The sequence below is a fragment of the Podarcis bocagei genome (assembly GCF_964188305.1).
Source record: "Podarcis bocagei genome assembly, chromosome: 6".
Taxonomy (NCBI): Eukaryota; Metazoa; Chordata; class Lepidosauria; order Squamata; family Lacertidae; genus Podarcis; species Podarcis bocagei.
Genome location: NC_138130.1, coordinates 74,201,062 through 74,226,393, shown reverse-complemented (window position 1 = coordinate 74,226,393; position 25,332 = coordinate 74,201,062). Strand labels below are relative to the sequence as shown.

The 25,332-nt window shown below is 41.5% G+C and overlaps 1 protein-coding gene across 3 annotated transcripts in view; it reads left to right on the top strand.

Annotated features, from left to right (window-relative positions):
• Positions 1-23,123, top strand: part of ST3GAL6 (ST3 beta-galactoside alpha-2,3-sialyltransferase 6) — a 47,636-nt gene extending 24,513 nt beyond the window's left edge. For 2 of the 3 annotated variants that reach the window (XM_081199062.1, XM_081199061.1), the window contains exons 2-10: positions 6,078-6,177; positions 7,047-7,127; positions 10,491-10,594; positions 11,295-11,358; positions 14,254-14,352; positions 16,082-16,271; positions 17,785-17,922; positions 18,944-19,096; positions 19,905-23,123. In XM_081199062.1, the coding sequence (XP_081055188.1) occupies positions 6,089-6,177; positions 7,047-7,127; positions 10,491-10,594; positions 11,295-11,358; positions 14,254-14,352; positions 16,082-16,271; positions 17,785-17,922; positions 18,944-19,096; positions 19,905-19,991 (1,005 nt within the window). In that variant the 5' untranslated portion in view covers positions 6,078-6,088 and the 3' untranslated portion in view covers positions 19,992-23,123. The remainder of the gene's footprint in view (positions 1-6,077; positions 6,178-7,046; positions 7,128-10,490; positions 10,595-11,294; positions 11,359-14,253; positions 14,353-16,081; positions 16,272-17,784; positions 17,923-18,943; positions 19,097-19,904) is intronic. The other variant, XM_081199063.1, reaches the window with a different exon arrangement.
• The last annotated feature ends 2,209 nt before the right edge of the window (positions 23,124-25,332 follow it).

The following is a 25,332-nucleotide window of genomic DNA, read 5'->3' as shown; positions in this document are numbered from 1 at the left end:
ACCAGAGCATCTTAATTAGCAAAATCTACCAGATATTGTAAGATATCAATTTTGATTAACTATCCCTAACATTAAAAAAATATGAGAAAGATTTATCAATATATAATCTCTATATGGAAACTGAATAATGGTTCTGGCTGTTTAATACTGCATCATCACTACTGATAAGTGTAAATCATAAAGAAAACTTTAAAAATTTGTTTAGGAGTAGCATTTGACAACGATGCAGATTAAGCAAAATATATAAAACTCATCTGATGCTGGAGGTGTAAATCAGTAAAATATGAATTTGTGCATATATGCTGATGTTCTGTTGAGATAAGAAACTTTTGAGCAATGTATTAGATTATCCAGGAACCCTAAAACAGTCCTGCTATGTATGATTTGGACAGAAGTTGAAAACGTTCTGTCTTTCGATTTGCAGATGTTATTGGAGAAATGAAAATCTGCCTCCCATATCAGAATGGCTGAGAAAAATCTGGGGAACAACACTGCTATTTAAATTAACATACTGAGCAAGAGCTAGAAGAATTATCCGATGAAATACATTAACAGCACAATTAACCCATAAAATTTACTTTCATGATTATCAAGAGGCTGAATTGCGTTCAGGCACCTTGTATTTGTGATATTAGTCCCCGTTGGTGTGTTGTTGTCTGTCCTGTAAAAGTCCAGGATGGTTTTCTGATGCTGGGCCTGTCCTTTGGCTTTCCTTGTGGAGAGGGGGCCCCTAGAAGTTTGGGCACAAATGAGTACCATCTTCCCCTATTGCAGTGATGGCCAAACTTGGCCATCCAGCTGTTTATGGACTACAACTCCCATCATCCCTCGCTAACAGGACCAGTGGTCAGGGATGATGGGAATTGTCGTCCCCAAACAGCTGGAGGACCAAGTTTGGCCATCACTGCCCTATTGTAACCTTTTAGCAACCCAGGAAGATGAAGGAAATAATTGAAATTCCTTATTTAAAGATATAAGAGTTCTTATTGAGGCCAGCTTCCTCCCAGGTTGGCCCGTCTGTTTCTCATAATGGTTGATCTCAGCCTCATCTCCAAGGCGATTTATATGTAGCAACTTAAAACGTTTCTTTGTTCACTACACTGTGGAATTATTTAAAAGGGGACAGGCCACCTAGACTGGCAAACAACAAACAACACAGTCCCTAGCCCTCAGGTCTCCAAATTAATGGGGAGTTGATAAAACAAGTCCAAGTTAAGTCTAATTAAAAGCTGTGTTAAAGCCAAATTAAAATATCAATAATTCCAGTTTCTGTTTCAGCCGCTTCCTGCGCCTCCACTCTATAAAAGGGGATGTCAACAAAACAGAGAAGCCCCAGGCCTGTTAATTGCTGTTAATCTGCTCTCCAGCTTCCAAGTTAAAATAACAGTTGAAAGTTTATAAAACACTTGGTTTAAAACAGGTTAAAATCAAATAAAACTCAGTTTAGATCTGTGGCGCTCTGGAGCTGCCTGTCTGACCTGTCGCCATCTTAACCGGAAGAGGGACCCCCATCAAGTTACTGGGATGGGCGGAAAACTTTGTCCCCTCCCTTGTGCTGTGTTTACTTCATCCCTACAGTTTTACTGCAACACCCTCCCCCCAAAATGAGTAGGGTCTCCATGGGACAGAAAAATCACTTTGGGTACCTGATCCAACCTCTGGGTTTGGGGGTTAGTAACCTCTACTTTAGGGAGTCTTTTAATTACTGAGCATTCAGAATACTAGTAGAACAAAACACACTGTTCCTGCAAAAAACACACAAAAAAACCATTGTTGATTTTTGCTTTCTAGCTTACTGCTATCAGGATAGCTTAAGATACCCTGAGAAAGCAAACAGTTTAGTGCTATGAAAATAAGTAACTTTGCAAAAACCTATGAATGTAGTATTTATGTTGGCACAAGGAAGAAAACCGATCCTCTGGGTTTCAAGCCACTTGAAGAATGGCAGCTAGGCTCCGATTTGCTTGAAGGAATAACACAGTAGGGCAGTTTAGATGCACAATTTAATGTGTTGAAAGCATCCGTGAGGAGCTAGTTGGGCTTCATAGACTTCCCCTGCTGTACGTGTAGTTGCAACCATTGCCCACCTCCCCCATCAGCTGTATGTTTGGCAACAGTAAGAGGCTCATCCATACTTAGGGAGATCATTGGCCACAGTTGTCAAATGTGTGGTTGGTTGGGTAGGCCTAGCCTGCAGAGCACATGGCCCTGTGGCAGGGAATCCAGATTTTTAAAAGGCAAATATGCCCATCTTTCTCTTCTTGGTTCCAGGGTCTCATTCTGTCTTCCCTTAAGGAAAGGGTAGGTAATCTTTTCTGGCCAGCAGGTCATATTCTTATCTCCTTGCTCCTGGTGGAACAAATGTGACAAGTGGGTGGGGCTGACCACCTGCACTACAACATCAGGTGAAGCTGCACTTTGAAGCCCCGATTTCTGGGACTTCAAAGCCCTTTTTCAAACAGCTTGTGTCTTTACTGAGTAACTCCAGAGGGGTTGCTGTTAAAATAAGAAAACATCTTGTGGTACCTTAAAATGTGTTGATTTATTTTGAAATTTATGCTCCACCGTTAAGTGTTACCACTCCCAGGGCAGTGTTTAAAGCAATTTAAAACAACAACAGTATCCATCAATAATGTTAGCAGTAATAGGAATCAGTAACAGTCCTGGGACTGCAGAGCTGAAGGCAGTCGGGGAAGTATGAGCCACTGAGAAGTACCCACTGCTTCCCAGGAAGAACATCATGACAACCAGGAAGGCAACCTGATCCCATTCAGAGATGTAGTAGCTGCTTCAGTGCTTGCTATCCTTCTCACTCACTTTTTCCTTTTGTTGTCAAATCTGTTGATGTTATTACATGTATGCCTTGCTGCTCCTGCAAGGAGCTCAAGGTAGTTTATCATTTTAACAGTATTTCAAAACCATATTAAAACAACAGAGCAGCAAAAATGCAGCAATACAAACTTCAGATGTCCATAAGATGGGAAAAGTAGTTTCTTTCTCAAACAGGTTTTATCTTAAACAATTGCAAACACAGTAAGTAAAGAGTCCACTTGCAATATATCAGTGGTTCAGTGCTTAGACGTCATACCGGTAAATCAGACATTTCGTTGCTAAAGAGCTTAGTCATCGAGCTTTGTAGTAAATAATATACAGTGGTACCTCAGGTTAAGTACTTAATTCATTTCGGAGGTCTGTTCTTAACCTGAAACTGTTCTTAACCTGAAGCGGCACTTTAGTTAATGGGGCCTCCTGCTGCTGCTGCTGCGCTGCCAGAGCAAGATTTCTGGTCTCATCCTGAAGCAAAGTTCTTAACCCGAGGTACTATTTCTGGGTTAGTGGAGTCTGTGTGGTGTAGTGGTTAAGAGCTGTAGTCTCGTAATCTGGGGAACTGGGTTTGTGTCTCCGCTCCTCCACGTGCAGCTGCTGGGTGGCCTTGGGCTAGTCACACTCCTCTGAAGTCTCTCAGCCCCACTCACCTCACAGAGTGTTTGTTGTGGGGGAGGAAGGGAAAGGAGAATGTTAGCCGCTTTGAGACTCCTTTAAGGGAGTGAAAGGCAGGATATCAAATCCAAACTCTTCTTCTTCTTCTATTCTTCTGTAACCTGAAGCGTATGTAACCTGAAGCGTATGTAACCCAAGGTACCACTGTACAAGAGAAGACAGAATGTAAACAACTTAAAGCAGGGTATATCTGTCTCCATTTGCATGTTTCCATCGGGAGGAGCATAGAAAGAGGACAATGTCCTTCAGTTTGTTAAACCTCCTTGAGATATAGCAGGCAGTGACAGATATTAAAGTCAAATGCCAGCCAGTACTCCTTGGGAATTGGGTTCCAGACACGTCCATGGCATTAGCTGTGGATAACATGTCATGCACCTGATGAGGGTTTGCTCCCCACCAAAGCTTATGCTGCAAATCATTTGGTGGTCTTTCGGGCACCATGGCATTTTTGTTTCTTTTTTTTGTATAGAATTGTTATTGCCTTGTACACTATGGGCAATACAGCAGGCCTACCAAGTTCAGTAAGTAGTGATCATAGGGAGGAATTCAGGAAGTCAGTTTGCTCAAGCCTTTGCAGATTAGAATCACTTCACATCATTTTATATGTTTGCCAAGCATAAATAGTTGTTTTCTAGCTAGAGCAGAAACAACTCTGCCCAGGTTTATAATCCATAAAATTTAGAGCCCTTCCTTTCCATGTGTGTCATGAACTGAAACAGCTGGGTGTGGGTATCTGCTGTCCAGAAATTCTTGTTTGTTTCTGGGATGGATTTGTTAGATTATACAAATAGACTGGATGGTCAGACATGCTCAAAAATGTTTTAACAATTAGAGCTGTAATGTGTTAGGTTGTTGTTGTTGGGGTTTTTAAAAGTTGTAATTAATAGAGAATCTGCCCACCTAAATTCACGAGAGAGGTAGAGATATGCAAAATTAGCATTTCATCTAAAAATGAAACAAGCATTCAAGAGGGTCTGAAACATAGTTTCATGCTTTTAAGGCAGAATGTTGAACCATTAAAGTTCATTTGATGAATGCTTTAGGGCAACTTTTCCCAACTTGGTGCCCCCAGCTGTTTTCCCCTCCCCAAAGTTACAACTTCCCATCAGCCTCAGTTGTTGTTGTCAGTTGCCAGGGATTATTACGATGTATTTATTTATATCCCACCTTCTTCCGTGAAAGTGACTCAAGACAGCTTACAAATAAAAATAAGAACAGCTAAAAACATAGAGAATTTTTTTAAAAATTAAAATTAAATTAAAACTATATGTATACATATAAAAATATATTAAAGCTAAACAAATAATAACAATAAAAGCAACACAGTGCCTGCCCCCTCATTGAAAGCAGTCAGTTGGGAGGAACAAGAAATGGGTGGCACACAGATGTCCTTAGCCGGGACATCTCAGCATCATGGATATGGTGCAACTAAAGACCCTCCATCTGGATGTGGAATTGGACAAAATGTGTTGGGTCATTTAGGCTGCCATCTTAACCCCTGCTATGTGGGCATCGTGGTCAACACTACGGTCCCTGGCTCAGTATGAGGGGTGCTTCTGAACCTCTCCTTTGAAACCCAAAGGAAAACAGGCAGTAGGGGGAAAGAACATCCCTTTTTTCCTCCCCCAAGGACTTGCTGTTACACTACTGCTTGAGTTAGAGTCACCTTTTGGTTGACCAGACAAGTCCTACAAAAGGGCAGTTTCCCTCTCCACTGGCTTCCTGGCTGATCTGCCCAGATCCAACAAGTATGGCCTTCTCTGTTTCACTTCCAACAGGAGATGGGAGTAGTAGTTGAGAAGGCACCAGATTGAGGTAGTAGGTTTTATGGAGTTAGCACAACTCATGTCATCTTGGCCCCATTGAGGAAAGAAATGCTAGAGTCCCTTCCCCTCCGCTGCCCCCTGGCCATCTGTGCTCTTAAGCAATTTAAATCAGCCTTGGTTCTCCATTTAATAGAGTGCTCCCCTTGCATAAATCTAACGTCTATGCTTGTTGGGGGGTTTATAGAGCTTTTCCATTTTGCTGAAGCAGGTTGACCAAGGTGCCCAGTACAGAAAGCCATGTTTAGGAAATAGTATATTAAAGAGAATGCACTGAGCTGTTTTCAGCAAGCCACAATATTTGCCACAGAGGAGGTGTTTTACATAAAGCAGAAAGGAAACGAGCTGAAAACAAAGACAGAGAGCAAATATAGGAACAGATTGCCCTTAACCAGGATCACGGAGGATATTATTACAGAACTTAGCTTTGATAGCTAATCAAACAGTTGTGAAATATCTACCATTTTTCCAGGCTCAGAGCAAAGACTATGCAAGATTTGTTTCATGACTGGTTTATTTAAACACCTTAAAACCTATTGAGCAAACACAGCTGCCTTCATATCATATTAATAGGCAAGCATGTCAATGAACCCCTTTGTACTTCAGCTGGAATTCGAGTGAGTAGTCCATACACTTAAAGAAAACCCGTGAAACTGATAAATGACAGGTGACAGATTATTTTCTTTCTTTCTTTCGCCCAAATTTGACATGTAGAAATAACACTAACGTTTCTCTTTTGAACTTTTGTTTCAGATTTGACAGTCATGAAACGGATCATATGTGCGATTCTCTTGGGTGCGGGAGTGATGTATGTTATACTACACCGAAACCTGCGACGGACAAATGACTATTGGTAATTACAACATCTTCTTAGACTTAGACAAACTGCCTGTTAATTTGTTACTGCAGATCTCTCTAAGAATCATTCGGCTGTACCTCTGCAATTGCAAGTCTTATTCAGGAGCTGGAAAACATGTTGGTAGGTTAGTTAGCAAATATGTCTGAGGAAAAAAAAATGACTGCAGAATTACTTATGACATTATAGGCAAGTGTCTCTGACCCCTCCCCCATCCTTGACCTAAGTGGGACTTAATCTGAAAAGGTAACACTACCTTATTTTGACTAAGGATGCTTGAGGATTTCACAGTTTAAAGTGATTTTTAATATCCAAATTGGAACACCATGATGCTTTAATTTTTACACTTTTCTAAAGTCTTCAGTACAGGAATACAATATGGTTATACAGTTCATGAATCATAAATTTACTTTTGAAATTTACTCTATGGTTGCACCATAGATTTATATAACAGCACTATAATATCAACAGTGTCCTTTTCAATTTAGCTTGTGTCGTATGGCAATGTGGGTGGGGCATGTCATGTTTCAAAGCCTTCTGCATTCAGCTCTATTAAAGTTATCTTTTGGGTGCTTTTTAATCAGTCATTGAACTTGCAGAATAAGTAGCCCATAAACCAGGGAAGAAGCACATGCAATTCAGCATCACGTGTTGTATAGTTTAAGGCATATGACTCTTGTGCACTGAAAACAGTGCAACCTAGAAAGACTTAATTTGAGACTGAATGCTGTGGCAGGTTTTATGGATTGTCTGTAAATAAAATGGAGTGTGTGTATATCTATATAAAATTTTGCTTCAGATGTTCACTACCTCCTATCGGTCTGTTTGTGTATTTTAATATGGTGAATTTGTTGTTGTTGTTCTAGGTTGCCCCCTACAGATGGAGGAGACAGAAAAGGACAAATAATAGGTTGCCCTTACAAACCTGGTGTTTCATCTTTAATAAAGTAAGGGGAAAGGGGGATTACTAATGGTCACCATGTGCTGAATGGGCTTGCAGTCCCCTCTTCCAAAAGCAAGGGTGGGCGACTTCTTTTCTGTTGCTAGTTGCATTCCCTTGATGGTAATCTGTTGATGTCCACATGTTGGTGGTGGGTGGAGCCAGACACAAATATATTTTGGATTTACAAATAAAAACCAGTTTTCAGCGTGGCTACCAAAGGTTAGAATTCGCAGTCCTATGCAGATTCTACTCTTAATACCATACAATACGATAATCTTTATTGTCATTGTCAGAACAACGAAATTGAAAAATCTACGTAAGACATTCAAAAACCAACAAGCCTGCTATCCCAGCTATCCCAACCTGGTTAGCCCCCTAAAAACTCTGATACCCCATTTTTAAATACCGTATACTACCATAGAGACTCCTTACACTGAATTTAAAACCAAAATCGCATTTGGATAGAAACTGTTTCTCAGGTGGCTCATCCTAGTCTTTATAACCCTGTACCTTCTTCCAGAAGGCAGAAGCTGAAAGAGATCATTTCCGGGATGCGCACTATCCTGCACTATCTCTGCAGCTTTCTTATGACACCTGGAAACGTAGATTTGATCCAAGGTGGGAAGAGTAAACCCTATTGAATTTGATGGGGTTACTCTCAAATAAGTATTCTGATGAGGTGTTTTGTTTTAAAGCATTACAGATCAATACAGTTTTCTGGAAAGCAAGTGAAGACAATTATTTTCTGACTTAGCATGTGTGCTCACATACCTCGCTTATCAGACATTTACCCTAAGTGATGCAGTCAGGAAAAAGAACAACACCCACACCTGTTCATGTTACCCCCCTCCCCCCAAAAAAAATATACTGGTCCTTCTAGTTGTTCTGCACTAACTACACAGAAAGAAGGCAAAAAGCCGAGGAAAATAAGCAAGGCATGAACAAGAAGGAAGTAACTCTGATGGGATAGAAGAGTGGGGCAGCTTCAGAAGGTACTGAGGGCCGTGTTCAATAAGGTTGTGGTTTGCATGCAGCTCCTAATCCACAGGCTTCCCACCTGAACCCCAAAAGAACAAGTTTGTAGCAGAAGCAGCTCACCAGGTGGGATGGAGCCACTACACTAACTTCTCATCAGGTGGGTTGCTGCTGTTGATCAGGAGGGCAAGGTGACAGGGAGGTATTTGTGGTGCAAATTACCAGCAGGAGCACTAGATTGGCTCTACCAGTGTGTTTGCTGCACCAGCCTCCCTACTGCCTCGCTCCTCTGCCTCCAGTAAGCAACAGCAGCCTACTCACTGGAGGTTCAGGCTGCCTTTGTGACATAGTGCACCATTTACCAATTTAGACTGCTGCACTTTCTGTACGACTGTCTGGCCTCAGTTATTCACACCTTGTTATTCTCCAGCTTAAACTACTGCAAGGTGTTATCCAGGGCTACCTTTGAAGGTGGTTTGGGAACTGCAGTTCATCCAAAATACGGCTGTGTCTTGAAAAACCAGTGCAGTTCAGCACCAAGTATGTTGCATCATTGCAGTATAATCAAACTACTTTACACAAGTCAAGTGTGGGCACAGACCACCCTAAGTGCAGATTTATGTACAACAAGAGCAGGGACCTCTTTTTCACCAGTGCAGCACTGTTGTTGTTTAGTCGTTTAGTCGTGTCCGACTCTTCGTGACCCCATGGACCAGAGCATGCCAGGCACTCCTATCTTCCACTACCTCCCACAGTTTGGTCAGACTCATGTTTGTAGCTTCGATTTGTAGCTGCAGTGCAGCACTAGAGCCACAAAAACATGGGGATTAGTACCAAGCAATGCATATCAGGCATCGAGCCTGTATGCCAGGCACCAGCTGGTTTTTGTCTATAAAAGCTACACTTGCCATGTACATATGAAAATGGTTTGGTTCACTTCCGTTTTCTGTTCTGCTTTAACAGCCTTCACAAATGACACACTCCCTCCTAAAAGGAGGTTTTTTAGGAACTTTAATCCATCTTCCTGTTTTCCTAATCTATTAATTACTGCATTTTATTCAGTCTTTCATATGACATAAAAGTCACTTCTGGAAATCTAGTGGAAGTTTTGCTCTCCTTTCAGTGATCATTGCTTCCGGAAAAGGCATTTACTATGGAATAGTCAGGCTTATTGGGCATCCATAACAAATGTTTTCTGAGCACTTAGAGAGGTGATGAAAACCCTTGAATGTATGTCTGAAGGGTGATTCTGGATAGGTGAGAGCAAATCAATGAAGTTTAATTTAGAAAAGATGGGAGTTCTGAGTGTTGAACAGACTGCTGTATGAGTTTTGGATGAAGTTGCATTCCATCTAAAAGAGCCAGGTGCACAGTTTGGGGGTTCTCTTGGATTATGCGCAATCTGTGGAGACACTGGTGACCTAGTAAGCTAGGAGTGCCTCGGTTTATGCTAGTTCACTAGCCAAAGCTCTTTCTGGAGAAACAGATCTTGCCTCAGCTACACATGCTCTGGTTGCGTGCAGAGGAAATTATGCAATGTGTAGGACTGCCTTTAAAGACAGTTCAGAAACTTTAGCCTGCACAGAATACAACTTTTAAGATACAGTCAAACCTCGGATCCCTAACGCCTCTGTCTTGGAACGTTTCGGCTCCCAAATGCTGAAAACCCAGAAGTAAATGCTCCAGTTTTGGATCGTTTTTTGGAAGCCGAATATCCAACACAGCTTCTGCTTGGGTGCATGACGTTCCTGCGCCCAATCGGAAGCCATGCCTTGGTTGTCGAACATTTCAGAAGCTGAAGGGGTTCCAGAATGGATTACGTTCGACAACCGAGGTTTGACTGAACTCGTGGGAACCAAGGAACACTGTGCTGTCTACATTGGCTGCCTCTTTGTTTCCAGGCTCAGGTTAAAGTGCTTGTTTTGACCTTTAAAGCACTGAAAGCTTGGGGACCAGGTCTGCACTCCGATGAATCTTCCTAGATCCTACAACCAGGCTCAGAGGCCCTGCTTTCTGAATAATAATAATAATAGTCATCAAAGCTCATCACTGAAGCGGACATCAGACAGGGCCTTCCTTCTGGTTGCCCCACATTTCTGGAAATCTCCCCCTAAATAAGTACACATGACTTTGCCTCTACTTTTACGTAGACCTTTCAAATTTACTTGTTTCATTCAATTTTTTATTGACATGTTGTATGTGCTGGTTGTTAACTACTCCCATTTTTATTTGTTTTGGGGTTATTTATAATGCATTAAAATTATTGTCTGTTCTTGTCTGAAATGTTGGTAAGCAGTCTTGGGATGGTTTCTTTTTTGGCACCAAACGTGGCCTTATTTTATAAAACAAATGAACTAACATTTTAATATTTCCCCCCTCTTTTTTCCTCTAGGGGGAAAAAATTCTATCCTTTTCTGTGCATTAACGATTTTGTAAAAGTGTCTGGGGACCATGGAAGTCACAGGATCGAACTACCTTATGGAATAAAAGGAGCAGGTAAGCCATTGATATGTGCTGCATTAAATATAAGGTTATGCAAGATTAGATGATGAAAGTGAACCTTTCATTATTTATTAATGGGTGTAAAGTTTTTTCTGAGGTGCTGCTGTTTAAAGGCAGTATGGTACAACACCAAGCAGATATGGAAAATGTAGAATGTGATTTCCTGCTTCCTCCTCCTCATTCCACTTCACACATGGTACTGCATGTACCCTTCTTTACCTGCTTATAATTGGGGCAGAGAGGAGAAATTGAATGTTTTGGAAGGTCCATGCAATATTTCATTTTAAACATTTGAATTGCAGATGGTGCCTGCAGGGATATGGAATGTGCAGAATGGGCCCAATTTAATTGTGAGGATGCATATCACAGCAACATTCTGGCACCTTGGTTGGGAGCAGGGAATCATAGGCTACTTCCATATATTTCCATCAATTAACATGGAATAGAGATAAGCACAAGAAACTTGTATTCTTCCTAATCTTTCTATGATTATTGCCGCTGGGGTTTTAAGTCTCTGCTCCAACAGTGTTCATGAGATTAAAAGGCCTTAAACTTATTTAACAAACTCACACTGACCTCTGACAATTTAGTATTTTATTTAAAAATGCACATAACACAATTACGTTTAGTTTTGTTGGTACAATAAAGTGCTGATTCTTAATTAATGATTTCTCTAAAATAATTTGTATTACAGAAAGGTATTTTCATATGGCACTTTCAAGACTACAAAACTGCAGAGTATTCACTGAAGATGATAGGTGAGGTTATTTTTGTGTTATCGCCAACTGTTGATGAAAAATACAGTCTTTGGATTGATATAATTGCTACCATTTTAGCTGAGATTAAGGCCCATGTAAAAAAAACAACAACAACAAACCCAGCCGCCCAGGACACACAAGATGGAATTGCTCACTGCATAGCTCAGTTGAGTTCTAAATGCAAATTGGAACTCAAAAGGATTTGCCCTTTTGATTGTTCATTTAAAGGGAAAAAAATCTGGGCAGTTCTTCAGTTGTTGACATCAACATTCATTCATTCATTTTAAAAATGTTGTTGGCCATTTTTATTATGATGGTTTTAATTTATTACCTACCCTTTAGCCTAAGGTCACAGGGCAGGTTACAATCATTTAAAAGAGAAAATTTTTAAAAAATCCAGTTTAAAAGCATGTAATTAGAAAGATACCAAAAAAGAGTCTTGTGAAAAATAGAATGGGTCCTGAAAATATACATTCAATTACCTGCCCTTCACCAGCTGGTCCCATTTTAATGTCCTGGATCCATGTGAATTCTACACCATAACTTCATATTTGAGGGTGGCTTAATTTTTAAATACAGTGGTACCTCAGGTTACAGACTCTGCTATCCCAGAAATAGTGCTTCAGGTTAAGAACTTTGCTTCAGGATGAGAATAGAAATCGGGCTCTGGCAGCGCGGCAGCAGCGGGAGGCCCCATTAACTAAAGTGGTGCTTCAGGTTAAGAACAGTTTCAGGTTAAGATCGGACCTCCGGAACGAATTAAGTACTTAACCCGAGGTACCACTGTATGGATAAGGTAAAACTAAGAACATAAGAAGAGCCCTGCTATACCAGACCAAAGGCCCATCTAGTCCAGGTTTCTGTCCTCACAGTGGCTAGCCAGATGCCTGTGGAAAGAGAATGTTGTTTTCCCAACATGGGGTTCAAACCCACAACCCTGTCATTAAGAGCCTCATGCTCTACCAACTGAGTCATCTTGGTCCATTCGTGTTGCCTGTGATACTGCACTGTTAGGATCATACACACAGACTCCCGTGACTACTAATCTTTCACTCTATTCAATTCATGCCCGTGACAGCAACTCCCTTCTGAAGAATCCTTAGGGCAGCACAGGGGAAATTAACCACTTCCTGATGGCATACAGAGTCTTTCTCCCCTCCCAGTTCTCTGGAAGCGGCTCTCTTAGGGCTGGAGGGTGAGGCAAGGCAGGTGGAAAAAGCCATTACATGTTGGTCAACACAGAGTCTCTCACCTCTCATATTGTGGTAGCAAATTCCATTGTGCTTTGTGAAGAAGTAAGTCTATTCTGTGGTGTTGTTTGCACTGCAACAACAATTATTCAAATATATAAAAGGATGTCATATAGAGGAGGGAGAAAGGTTGTTTTCTGCTGCTCCAGAGAAGCGGACATGGAGCAATGGATTCAAACTACAAGAAAGAAGATTCCACCTAAACATTAGGAAGAACTTCCTGACAGTAAGAGCTGTTCGACAGTGGAATTTGCTGCCAAGGAGTGTGGTGGAGTCTCCTTCTTTGGAGGTCTTTAAGCAGAGGCTTGACAACCATATGTCAGGAGTGCTCTGATGGTGTTTCCTGCTTGGCAGGGGGTTGGACTCGATGGCCCTTGTGGTCTCTTCCAACTCTATGATTCTATGATTCTAAGTACTTCTTTTTGTCTGTCCCAGATCTCCCAACATTTAGCTTCATCTCCCAACATTTGGATCACCCTCGTTCTAAAAGGATGAGAAGAGGGGAGAAAAGTATGTTAAGTTTAAAACAATTCCAGAGTTTGAAAGAACATTTCTGATTTCTCCTTTGGGGTGTGTGAAGAGGTTGGTTTGGATAAAGGTGGAAGGTTGTGCAGTGCAAACAACACCACAGAATAGACTTACTGTTGCTGGGGAATGGAGAGGAAGGTGGGAGGGTACTGTGTTGTTTTACTGTAGATTGGTTGCTGTGTGCTGAGCACTGATATTTGGTTTCGGGGAGCTTGTCACATAGCAGTTGCCTTTGTCTGCTTTTTCCACAGCAGAATGTTACACGAACCAGTGTTGTTTGCTGCTTCCTAATCTGGCCCATGAGTGCCATGCCCCAATCACAGATAACAAATAAGCTTGTTACATTATATGCATTTATGTCAGCAAGCAAAGTGCCCAGCTGAGATATATTCATGAATTCCTTGTGCACATTGTGCATTCTTGTTCAGGCTCCTGGGTGGGAGGGAAGAAAGGAAGAGAATGATAAGCAATTAATGCCTCCTTTGAGAATGTCCAGCCTGTTTCATAAGCAGAGGTTTGTGAGGCTAGAAGGACCTCAAGGACAGGACGTACCCACTGCCTGGTGCTGTCTAGGTAGGGGGCTGGAATGGCAATTGAGGTCCTTCAGAAGAGGAATCTATTAACCGCTTGTATGGCCCAGCGGGAGAAGGGGCTTCACTGCAGGTTTATGAAAAGGTTAAGCACACATAGCGGAAGAAGAGCTTTGTGGTGCTCCCATTAGCCCCAGCAAACACAGCCAATGACCAGGGATGATGAGAATCGTAGTCCACAGCGTCTGAACAGGACCCTACTGTGAGTCCAAGAGCAATACAAGACCTGGATTCTCTTACTTTTTAAAAAAAGAGGAAAACCTGAAAAGAAGCTGCAGTCAGGAGCAGAAAACTACCAGGAGGGCTGGCCGGTCCTAAAATCCCCCCTTCTACTTAATTCCTCCAATCATTTGGTTATATTCCCTATTCTTTTTTCCTCAAGTGCTTGGCTAGCCACTTTCATTGTCAAATTGTCTCAGGGTTTAAATGTTTGTGCTAATTATGTTGTGAGGTGGGATAAATTAACCCTCCCCAAGAAAAGCATCTTCTCCACAAAACTTTGATTGATCACAATCTCTTTGTTCCAGCAGCCCATCCTGTAAAAAATGTGTTGTTGTTGGCAATGGAGGGGTGCTTCGAAACAAGAGTCTGGGGGAGAGAATTGATTCTTATGATGTGGTAATCAGGTAAATGGATTTTTTTTTGCATTAATTAATAACTTTTAGTAAAATATTTCTATTGTTCAGCATCATTTTCCCTATATGAATCTTTTGTTCTTCTGCAAAATAGTGGCTACCTTGACTATTCCCTTTTGAATTAAAGGCCACTGTCATCAGTCTTGGGTGCTAGTATTTTAAAAAATAGCCAGCTTCTCTTTTGGTACAAATCCTATAATTCTCAACTTTTTGGGTGGGGTGGGTGGGAGGCAATATTTGAAGTTTTGCAAATAGTGTGTCTGGCAACCATGTGCAAGATATACCGTATTTTGTGCCCCATAGGACGCTCCGGCCCATAGGACGCACCTAGTTTTTTGGGGGGGGAAATAAAGAAGAAAAAAATTTATTTCCCCCCCAGGTGTGGGGCTGGAAGAACCAGGTCGGGGAACAGTGGGAAGGCACGCTCTGCCTCCCCGCTGTCCCCCGAGCTTGTGGGGCTGGCGATGGGGAGAAGTGCGCTGATCCTGGGACGGCAGGCAGCTCTGCACCGCCATCCGGAGTGGGGCGGGACTTAGTACCCCACTCCCGATGGCCGCGCAGAGCTGTGCTGAGCCGGGGACTGCAGGCAGCTCTGCGCAACCCTCGGAGCCGGTCTCCCGAGGGTTGCGCAGAGCTTCCTGATGCCTGGAGAGCGAGAGGGGTCGGTGCGCACCGACCCCTCTCGCTCTCCAGGCTTCAGCGAAAGCCTGCATTCGCTCCATAGGACGCACCCAGATTTCCCCTTCATTTTTGGAGGGGAAAAAGTGCGTCCTATAGGGCGAAAAATACGGTACCTTTACTATCGTGTTATCTTCTAATGGTGGTGGTGCTGGCAGTTGTGGAATAGGAAGGAAGCATAGGGACACGGAGGAAAATACAGTATATGAGAAGGCGTTGAAGGGTTAATTATTCCTTGACAGCTGGTTTCTCTGTTCCACCAGCAGCAGCCAGCCCGGGTTTTGTAATCTCTCAGAAGCCAGTGAGCTTCCTCAATAACTTGCTTCTCATTAAAGAGAATGTACACTTTACTCTTGAACTGTTTGTTCAGCAATACTATAGAAATGTTTGCTCAAGACTGATTTGCATATTGGCAATGGAAAGTCTAGAGAAGCTATGGGTGATTTCACTAAACCGTATCTTCTTTATAGATCTCTTCTTCTTTAAATTCCTTATATAGATAGGAGTATTGTTACATTGGCCAACGTTGCTCCTGTTAACACTGTGGCAGCCCCAATTTTTTAAAAAATGGTGTTGGGTGGGGGTTTTTTATAGTAAAAGAAGTGGCCTTATTTTCATCAGTGCTGGCCTAGAAAGAGAAGTGGAGGTTTCCACCCACCCTGCCCTCTTCCCTTCCTTTCCCTAGAATGCCACTGTGCCCAGGTGTGCCCAGAAATGTTCTCCATAGGGACAGAAAAGAAGATGGATGGGCAGCTGGAGGCCAATGCTTTGTCTACTGGTCTCCCTCTAAAATTATTTGGAAAGGGCCCTGCCTGATAAGTTTGGGGGTAGTGGCCTCTGGTGATTTGACTCTTGTTTTTCATCCTAGTTTTGCCTGTTTTAGGTGTGTGGATGTGTGATCTGTTTTGTGTGGGGATGGGCATATGTGTCTTAGCGGCAGGTAGCATGGCAGAAGCCGGGCATCTGTGTAGGCATGAAGCTGTATTGCAGAAAAATGGGATTTATTTTTGTAGAACCATTTTTTTGTTATGTTCTTCAACAGAATGAATAATGGACCTGTTGTAGGCTATGAAGAAGACGTCGGAAGAAAGACAACATTCCGGCTCTTTTATCCAGAGTCTAGTTTTTCGGATCCAATTCATTATGACCCTAACACAACTGCGGTTCTTGTTGTCTTCAAGACCCATGACTTAAAATGGCTTTGGGATCTGCTAAGTGGCCAGCGTTTAATAGTAAGCCAGTTTTATTTTATTTGTTAATATGTTGAAAATGATGTTGATAATGAAATGTACATGGCTTCTCATCAGTAAAATTCCCTTACAAAATAAAATATAAAGCTCTCATACATTTTTTTTTAAATACAACATGCATTAATTAAAACAACAAGAAATTCAAAATATTATATAACTTTTGCTCACAGAGACCAAATAAAACTATAGCTCAGCTTAAAACTCCACTAAAAGAGCAGGAATATAAAGGTTTATTTAACATCTACTATAAACAATGAAGGCCTAGGGTTTGCTTTACAACACATGTTTCAAAGACCTGGGTAATTTAAAAATGTTTTCACCTAGCACTGAAAAGACCATAACAAACATAAGAACAAGCTGTTGGATCAAGCCAATGTACCATCTAGGCCCATATGTTTATAGGCAACAAGGAAGCAGGACTCCGGTACAAGAGCTCTCTCTCTTCCCCTTCCAATGGCATAATTCTGGAAGAAAACCTTCATCTATATATGCCTTCACTCTGTGCCCCTTGTCTATAACGGCACCATGCTATAGGAGTCTGCCTCTCGCCTTTGAGTTTGTGCGGAGTTAAGATGTTCTTGTTCTGTCCTTGTCCAACTGTTTCCATTCTCAGAAAAAACTTGCATTCCTTGTATATTTGTTCCTCACCCACATGCTCACTTAAAATGGCAGTGATCAAAATCCTCATCTGTAATCAAAACATGAGGCCTGACTGTGTGCTTCTTTGAAAATGGAAACCCCCTTTCCCAACCCCTTCAGTCTCTGGGCAAAGGGATATTACCAGAAACCATAGATCTCACTAATAAACAGAATCTGCTCTGCATCAAAGTCAGCAGGCAGATGAAGCTACAGGCATTAGCTTTTCATCAAGCTGCTAATCAGTATATTCACTGAAGCTCTGATCAGTTCATTCCTCAAAGTGGAAAAAATAAACAAATTGTGTTGCATTTTTTCTTAGGATCTGAAAGGTTGTTGTAATCGCTTACATATAGTTTAGCCAGATATATAGCTTTTAAGAAGGTGCAAAAAAAATGTGAATTATGTTGTAATAGGAAAGGAAAGGCTGTCTTTCAGTGACTCCTCTTGACCTTGACGCCATCTATTCTGAAAAGCTCTGCGGTTCTCCCACAAATTCCCAGCACAATGTTTTAGATTTCTTGCCAGTTCTGTTATACAGTTTTCTTGTTATCTAGCCATGAAAAAGAATTATCATCTTATTGCTTTCACATTTAGGAAATTCGTTATTCAGTCATTTCCTTTTCCCATAAATGTTGCCCCATGACACAGAATGCATTCAGGAACTCAAAGTGACTAAGTATTTACAACTGGGGCGGCTTCTTTCAGGGTGAGGCAGTGTGTGGCTTCTTTCCCTTACCTCTCCCCTCTCAGTGCTGTTTGACCTCGTCGAGATAATTTCCCTTCCAGTAATGTGACTTGCCAAGATGTAACAGAGGTACAGTTTTGAAATGCTAAATGCAAGCTCTTTGTTCCATAGAGAACAAATGCCTTCTGGAAAAAACCAGCAACACAAATGATATATAAATCCCACCAAATCAGAATCCTTGATCCCGCCATTACCAGGAAAACAGCCTATGAACTGCTCCACTTGCCTACAAGGTTCTCCAAACACGTGGTAAGTATTATCCCCCACTGCTCATTTCAGGAGAACTATTGCTGTCCCTGCCATTCTACATGAGTTGGAGGCTGTATAAACCCTAAGTCACATGATGAGCCTGTACAAATAGAAGTCAGCATGTTTGTTTTCCTTCCTTTTGTGCTGTATTTCAAGATTTTTTAGAATGACTGATTAGGGCTAATATCAAACCAGATGATGATGATGCACAAGCACCTTGAAATATCATTTGGCTTTGGAGTTTCCTGTGAGGAACTCTGTAACACTGCCAATGCCACAGGAAGCCTGTGCTATAGAAAGAAGACACATAAACCCACAATAGGGTAATACCTTTATTAGGATCAATTCAGATCTCATAAAGTAGTGAGCAAGCATCTGAGTTCTCCAGGATTCCTCCTTTGTACTAGATGGCCAAGCAGACCCTTTTGTTCTTTTGTTTAATATCCAGCCAGAAGGTGAGTTCTGGAGAAGCTAAAAGCTTGCTTGCTGTTTTGTGAAATACGAGAGGTTCCTAATATTAGATGCTCCTAATAATGGTATAATCCTGGGCTGGATCTAGACACATCAAAGCAGTGTTTCAGTTAAACACATTGCAAACTTTGTATGAGAAATCAGGTTAGCAAAAACAGAATCCACAGCGCCATCTGATGTTTTTTCTTTGCCAGTGTAGCTGAGTCCCTGGTTTGTAAAGTATAGGCTGCAAAGTATTTTGAGTCTGGCTTTTAGTTCTCTGAAGTTTTTAATTTAGGCAAAACATTTATTTCTCTTTAATAAGTAACCAAACACCAGGGCTGTTTTTTTAGCCAGAACTCGCCAGACTAGAGCTCAGTTCTGGCACCTCTCAGATGGGCACCATAGCCATTAAAAAGAGGTGTTCATGGTGAGTTCCGGCACCTCTTTTTCTAGAAAAATAGCACTGTCAAACACTAATACATTGTGTTCGTGTGATGTGTGTGTTTGTAGATAAAATACTTTTGGTTTTATGCAGCTTGTATTTTTGTGCGTTGTTTTGCTTTTTTAGAAACCCAAGCATCCCACCACGGGGTTAATTGCCATTGCTTTTGCATTTCATATATGCAGTGAAGTTCACCTGGCAGGCTTCAGGTACAACTTTGAGGACCGAAACAGTTCTTTGCATTACTATGGTCATGACACCATGTCTCTGATGATCCAGGTAAAGTGCTACTTCCTTCTTAGCATGCATATTTTGTTTATTCCATTTTATTTTCATTTTGACTGGATTCTCTCAAATAGTGGGTTGGTGTTAGCAGAGAGGGTGCCTGATTTTCACAGAACCCCTTCCATTTACTCCAGTCCTCTGTACATATTGTTTCAACGCTGCAACCCTGTTGTAGGATATTTGGGTTTCAAGGGGCTGCAATGGGTTGCTCCATCTTGCGTGAGTGGAAATGTTTCCCACTAGCGCAAAGCCACCATTGGCTTTAACCCTGTATTTCTAATCCATGGTTGGGATCAGTTGGTGCATAAGGCAAAGTGAAACATGGCTTAGCATGGATATGTGGGTTCCTGGAGAGGAGATTGGGATCCCTTTGCTCCTCCTCTAGTCCTTCTGCTGCGGACTAAGCCAAGGTTTGGCTCAGCATGTTGTCCAAACCCAAGCATAACAAGCCCCAGCCTTCCTCCCTTGGAGCTGCAAAGATGGGCATGAAAGGGAGGTAAGGAGCTTACTTGGCTGAGCAGTTGTTCAGGTTTCCCATTTCCTAGCTCAGAAGCACCTGAAGCACATCAGCTGTGCAGTAGCAAGACTAGCAAGCAAGTTCAGGGAAGTGGCACCAACATTTTTGACTTGGCTACCGAGTCCAGTTAAAAATCAAGGACCCTTGGTTAGAATCCCATTTATTTCAGTGAGATTTAGGGTACATAATGTTCGCCTGATAGGGCCCCGGGATTAAGATACATATACCCCCTTTTCACTTTTTATAAAAGATTACAAAATTTTGTGTTATTTTTGTTTTGCACAGAATGAATACCATGATATTTCTGCTGAACAAAGGTTTCTGAAGGAACTTGTGGACCGCAGCATTGTGGTCAATCTCACAGAAAAATAAATATGGAAGAATAATCACTATTCACCACAAGACTGATCTGGAGTGGGACGTGGACTTATTTTTTATTTGGATTCTTATTTTTTAATAAGATATCTGCCAAGTTATTTAAGAAGAGGATTGAAGAAGACACATTGTGCATAACCCCCAAGGGCTGAAAACGCTGAAGGATGCCTCTGCCTTGTTGATACTTGACCAGCAAGCAACCATCAGAGTTAATTGACATGTGTGGATTTATTGAATAATGGAAGAAACGCAACCTTCCGCGAATAGGGTTGGAGATCTATAAAAATGATACAGCATGGAGTTTTCAGTTGCTGGTTTCTTTTTCTTCATGTTCTTCTTTCCACGCCCACCCCCAATTTGCTTTGTCCCCATGTGATCACTTAGCACCATCGTAGACTTTCAGAGGTCTAGGTATTGGAAGTGGGGCATGTACAAAGCCCTCTGTCAAATTTGTGAGTGAAAAAGAGAGGTGTTAAAAGAGAGGTCCATGAATGAATCTTCATCCAGCTCCTGGATGGCAGAAACGCTTGAAGTCATTTATGCTACTTAATCTAGCTTGGATGGATACAAACATTGGCCTTTCCAAGGAGAATTATGGGTTAAGGCGACACAGGTGTGATAGGGATAGTAAATATAATGGTCCACTCACAGCTCAGTTCCTAATACATAAGTAACATGGAAAGTTTGATTTTGATGGTCTGAGTCTTCTCACTGGTACTGTTAAAAAAATGGTTTGAGAGTAGCTGAGTTTTTAAAATAATTGCATTATTGCTGAAGCTAAAGCAGTTGCTCTGCTCTAAAACCCCAACATCTTGTAATAGGAAACTGGTGTGTTTCTACATGAATTAATTAAAATGTCTCTGAAATTTTGAAGTGGCTGAATTGGCGGCCACTGGTGAATCTTCTTCTGAACAATTCCAGAACTGAAGATGTTTGTTCCAAACAGTCAGTGGTTTAGAATCCTACATGAAGCCATAAACCATAATTTATATTAGTAGTGCATGCGATCTGAAGGCTAAGAAATGTTGAGGGCTTATGCATCCCTTTTGTGTTGTTAATGTTTAGATTGGTTGAGCAACTGTGAGATACCCTTTCTGCATTCTATTACTTGCACTGTTCATTTTTAAAACATAACGCTGAAGTCTATCCCTAAAAGGGAAAGAACTCTTAATATCTGAGATGTTCTTTTAAACAATGCACATTGTTGGTGATTTCAGCTTCATAGTTTTAGCCAAAGTCTGCCTGAAAATTTCACAGAGATGTGTGTGAATGAAGAAAACCCAACTTGTAGGTTTTTTCCCTTGATGGGGCTGTCCATTCGCTTAACAGCTTCAAAGCAGGAAGGAAGAAACCCAACAAATTCTGGTCTTCCCTTCATAAGTGCTGCATGTATTCAGCTGCCTGATTCGAGTCCCACCTGTTGATTAGTATGGTAGGGCTGGCAATCAGGCAGCTGCAACTCAGCACTGGGGAGGCGGAGAGCTTCACCTGTCAATTTCTGATCTGTTTTCCAGATCCAGGAGCCTTGCCAAAGGGGTAAAGAGAAACCCAGTTCGCAATGCTTGCAGGTGTTATTGCATAGGCCTCCATTTTCTCTCTTCTTTGCATTGTTCATCCATGAAATGTCTAGGGTTCACAGAAACATTGCAAGATAAAGTATTGCAACACAAATTATTATTATTACTAAGAATGAGTGAATCCTTTTCTTTACGTGGAGGCAAAGTGATAGCCAGTGCTTCGTCTCCTTACCTTTTGGCATATTGGGCTGTTGTCAGAGGTGTAAGCACCGTACTGGTGGGAAATATAGAGCTGATTAGCCCTGTACCTTTTTCTAGGAGCAAATCAGTTCAATAAGGTCTGATAATAGAAATTTGGGAACAGGGCCATATTCAGGAAAGCTAAGTGGGTAATAAGTGCCTATGTAATTTGTGTGTGTGTGTGTGCACTTGCTAAATCTTCCATTGGACCCACTCAATGCGCTTTTGCTCTCAAATGCAAGTGTGCTCTCCCAAATTATCTATACCAAAGATCGCAATAATTCTTCCCAAGGAAGATGATCCTAAGTTTCTGGGTCTATTTGGTTTCAGTTTTAAACCCTCCTCACACCTGGTTTTCTCATTAATTAGAGCACTTTTCTGAAAGCATTTAAGGTCTCTGCTTGATATTCTTCTATAAAACTAATAATAATGTTGCAATTGCCGTGTTTGTTTAAGATGCTCCCTCACCTCTCATTACCATTGTTTATATACATGCATGGCTTACGATTCTGATTTTGTGCATAAGAACTGGCCTATGTGGCAACGTACTTATATGCCTTGGCATACCGATTACTTTTCTCTGGAAAAAATAATAATTCATACCATTATGTGATTTCTGTATGACTCCTGGCAGCTGGTAGAAAAAAAAGGTACGGAATATCTCTGAATCCTCGGTGACTTGTACCTAACGCAGTTATTCCCACCCGTAAAAAGTGAAATTTTTTAATAACAAATGAACAATTGTACTGTATTTTGAAAAGGTATAAATGAGCCCATTTATACATTTAAAAGTTGACAGTCATTTAGCACCTTGATAAAACTGCAAGTTGATAGATGACTACTTTGATTTGTCTCTTAAAAAATATATTGTGATGTAAGGTCACAGTTTCCTCTGCCACACCACTCTGTTTTAGTCTGATAACTGTTGTGTGATTTCCCAGGGCTGGCTCCAGGTTTGATAAATGCCCTCCCCTATTGGTGGGCCTTGGCAAGCTGACCAGTCCATGACAGCAGCCAGTCAGAGAATAGCTGCCATTTTAATTTCTCACAACGTCCTGGAGCAATGATATGCAGGGGGAATGGTGGGATATTTATATGGCAGCTAGGCAGCCAGGTTCAGAGAGCTGAGCTGAGAGGAAAAGAGCCCCCCTCAGAGGCAGGCATCAGTGGGGAACCCTGAGAGGGTCCTGGGATCCTGGCTGCTGCCCAAGCTGGCCAGGTACAAATGCCAGCCCTGTGGATTGTACAACAGTGCTCGAATGTGATGTTCACTTGTGACCCTGGCATTATTTTCATTCCTACAACAACACTTGAGAAGGCTTCCTTTATCCCCACCCCCACCCTCACACTTCGAGAATAGTATTTCAACACATACTTTAAGTGATTAAAATGTAGCATTAGTGTGCAGTCTAACAGTACCACATCCCAAACACCATGTTTTGGGTTAACTAATCCCAGTACTTTAAGTACTTTGACTTTTCCAGGTTCTATATCGAGGTCATTGGTTCCATTCTTGAAAGCAGCTTCATTTCTCTCAGTTGGTTTAATAATTGAAGGGAGTACTGGAATATGAGAATGGAAAAAATGATGGCTCAGATTTGCACTCTTGAACTCTTCAGTATTTTGATTCTGATATACTATTGTTAGAATTCTTAATATCAAGCAGCAGATGTCACTGTCGCAAGAAATGTATTTTGTAGTGAAAATCAGCTAGTGTTACGTCACTGTAGACCTTAAATGCTTGTCTTTTCTGTCCCGCAAAGCCACCTTAGCTTTCTTACCATTTAAAATGTTGGCATTGTTTTATACTTTAAGTATGTATGTATGTGTGCGTATGTGTGTAAATTCGTATCTTGATAAATGAAAATATTCATGGCTTTTCAACTTTGTTGTCTGTTGACCCAAATTTTGTGGTCTGTTGTTACTATTTGTTTAAAATGAAACTATCAATGTGAATACAGAGACCTATTTTTGTTATAATAAACATACTGAAATGCCACACATGGATTTGTTGTCCTCTTTTGAAAATTAAGTACATCCAGTTGTGCATCAATATTGCTTAGACAGGCACACATGATGCAAAAAATATGACTGATGGGATGCAGAAAGCATACACACAATTTAATCTGAATCCTATACATGCCTACTGAGAAGTTAGTCCCACTTAGTTCAGTGTGGCTTACTTCTAGGTAAGTGGCTAAGTACAGGTAAGTGCAACCCTAGGGTCCTTTTTACAAATCACAGAATGGGTACAACACATCATGACCCACCACACTTTCCCTCCCAAAATCATTATAATTCCCAACAAATGCCATTGTTCTTGCTTTTCATGGAATGACAAGAAATAAATATGCCGAAACATTTCAAAAAGGTATTTAATAAGATCTTTTACAATCAGTACAAAAAAATTAAATACAAATTTATTTGCTATTTTCATCTCTTCCATACCTATAGCCTAGCAACGGGCCCCAAGATACCCCAGTTTAGAAGCTTCCTATCATCTCAGCATTCTATAAAACTTCTCATTTTCATGTCTCCGTTATTGCAGTTTTGTGCTAAAAGATATGCTGCATGAAACTCTGTGTTTAAATAATGGAATGGCTGAGTTATGTTGTATGTGTGATATAAAAATTGAAAATTAATGACAGTATTTTAAAAATCATAATAATAATGGAAGTGCTAGTTTGAGTCCATACTCGTTGCACGTGAAAGAGGCTTCTTTCAGTTAAGCATGGTTGGGAGGATTCAGCAAACGAGCCCCTTCAGTGGAAGTCAAGTGTAAGGACTTCCGCTTGTGCAACAGGGCTTCTTCCCCCACATCCCCCCACCCTGGACACTGGCTTGGGGTGGTGGTGTCAGGAGAACCCCCAGAACAGCACACAGCAGGAGAAGAGAGAGGATTGTTCCATCTGGCAAGTTGAAACACTTAGCAGACGCAACACTCGGACGGGCACGACATTGAATTTCACCCAGAGGCTTCCGCTTACATGAAGAAATGACGTAACCTTGTTTAAACTAATGTAACCAAAGTGATGTGCAGCTTTGAAAAGCATCCTTTTTCACTGTGACGTTAGCACCGTTGTTGAAGAGAGAGGATACAATCCATCAAAGGGTTAGAGTGCTTAAAGCTCATTGATGCTGCTCCATGCTAGGGGGTTGTATACCTGTTGCAGAAGGTTTCTAGACCCACATCTGTACGAAGAACCTTGGGCCCACGCGGGTGCTGCCCATATGGAGGAAAAGCTCAAGCTGCATCGCTGCGCTTGGCAAAGTTTACATTTGCCAAATCACGCTGGATGTGGCAGAGAGCCACCCTCCCCCTCTATATAAATACTGCAGTAAGGAAAAGAGGTTGCAGTTAGGAAAATCTTAGGGGGTGCAGACTCCTGCTGTAGACATACCCCAAGGTTCTGGAGGGCTAAACTCTGTTGCCCTTTGAGAGGTCTCCAGAGTAGCCCATGGTCTCTTGAAACCCAGTTGTTGGGTTAGGGCCAGCCTTGCACATGCAGTTCTTTCCCTGAACCGCCTGCCCCTTCTCTGCCTCCACACAGTCCTGTTCAGCTGTTTGGTGACAGCACTGA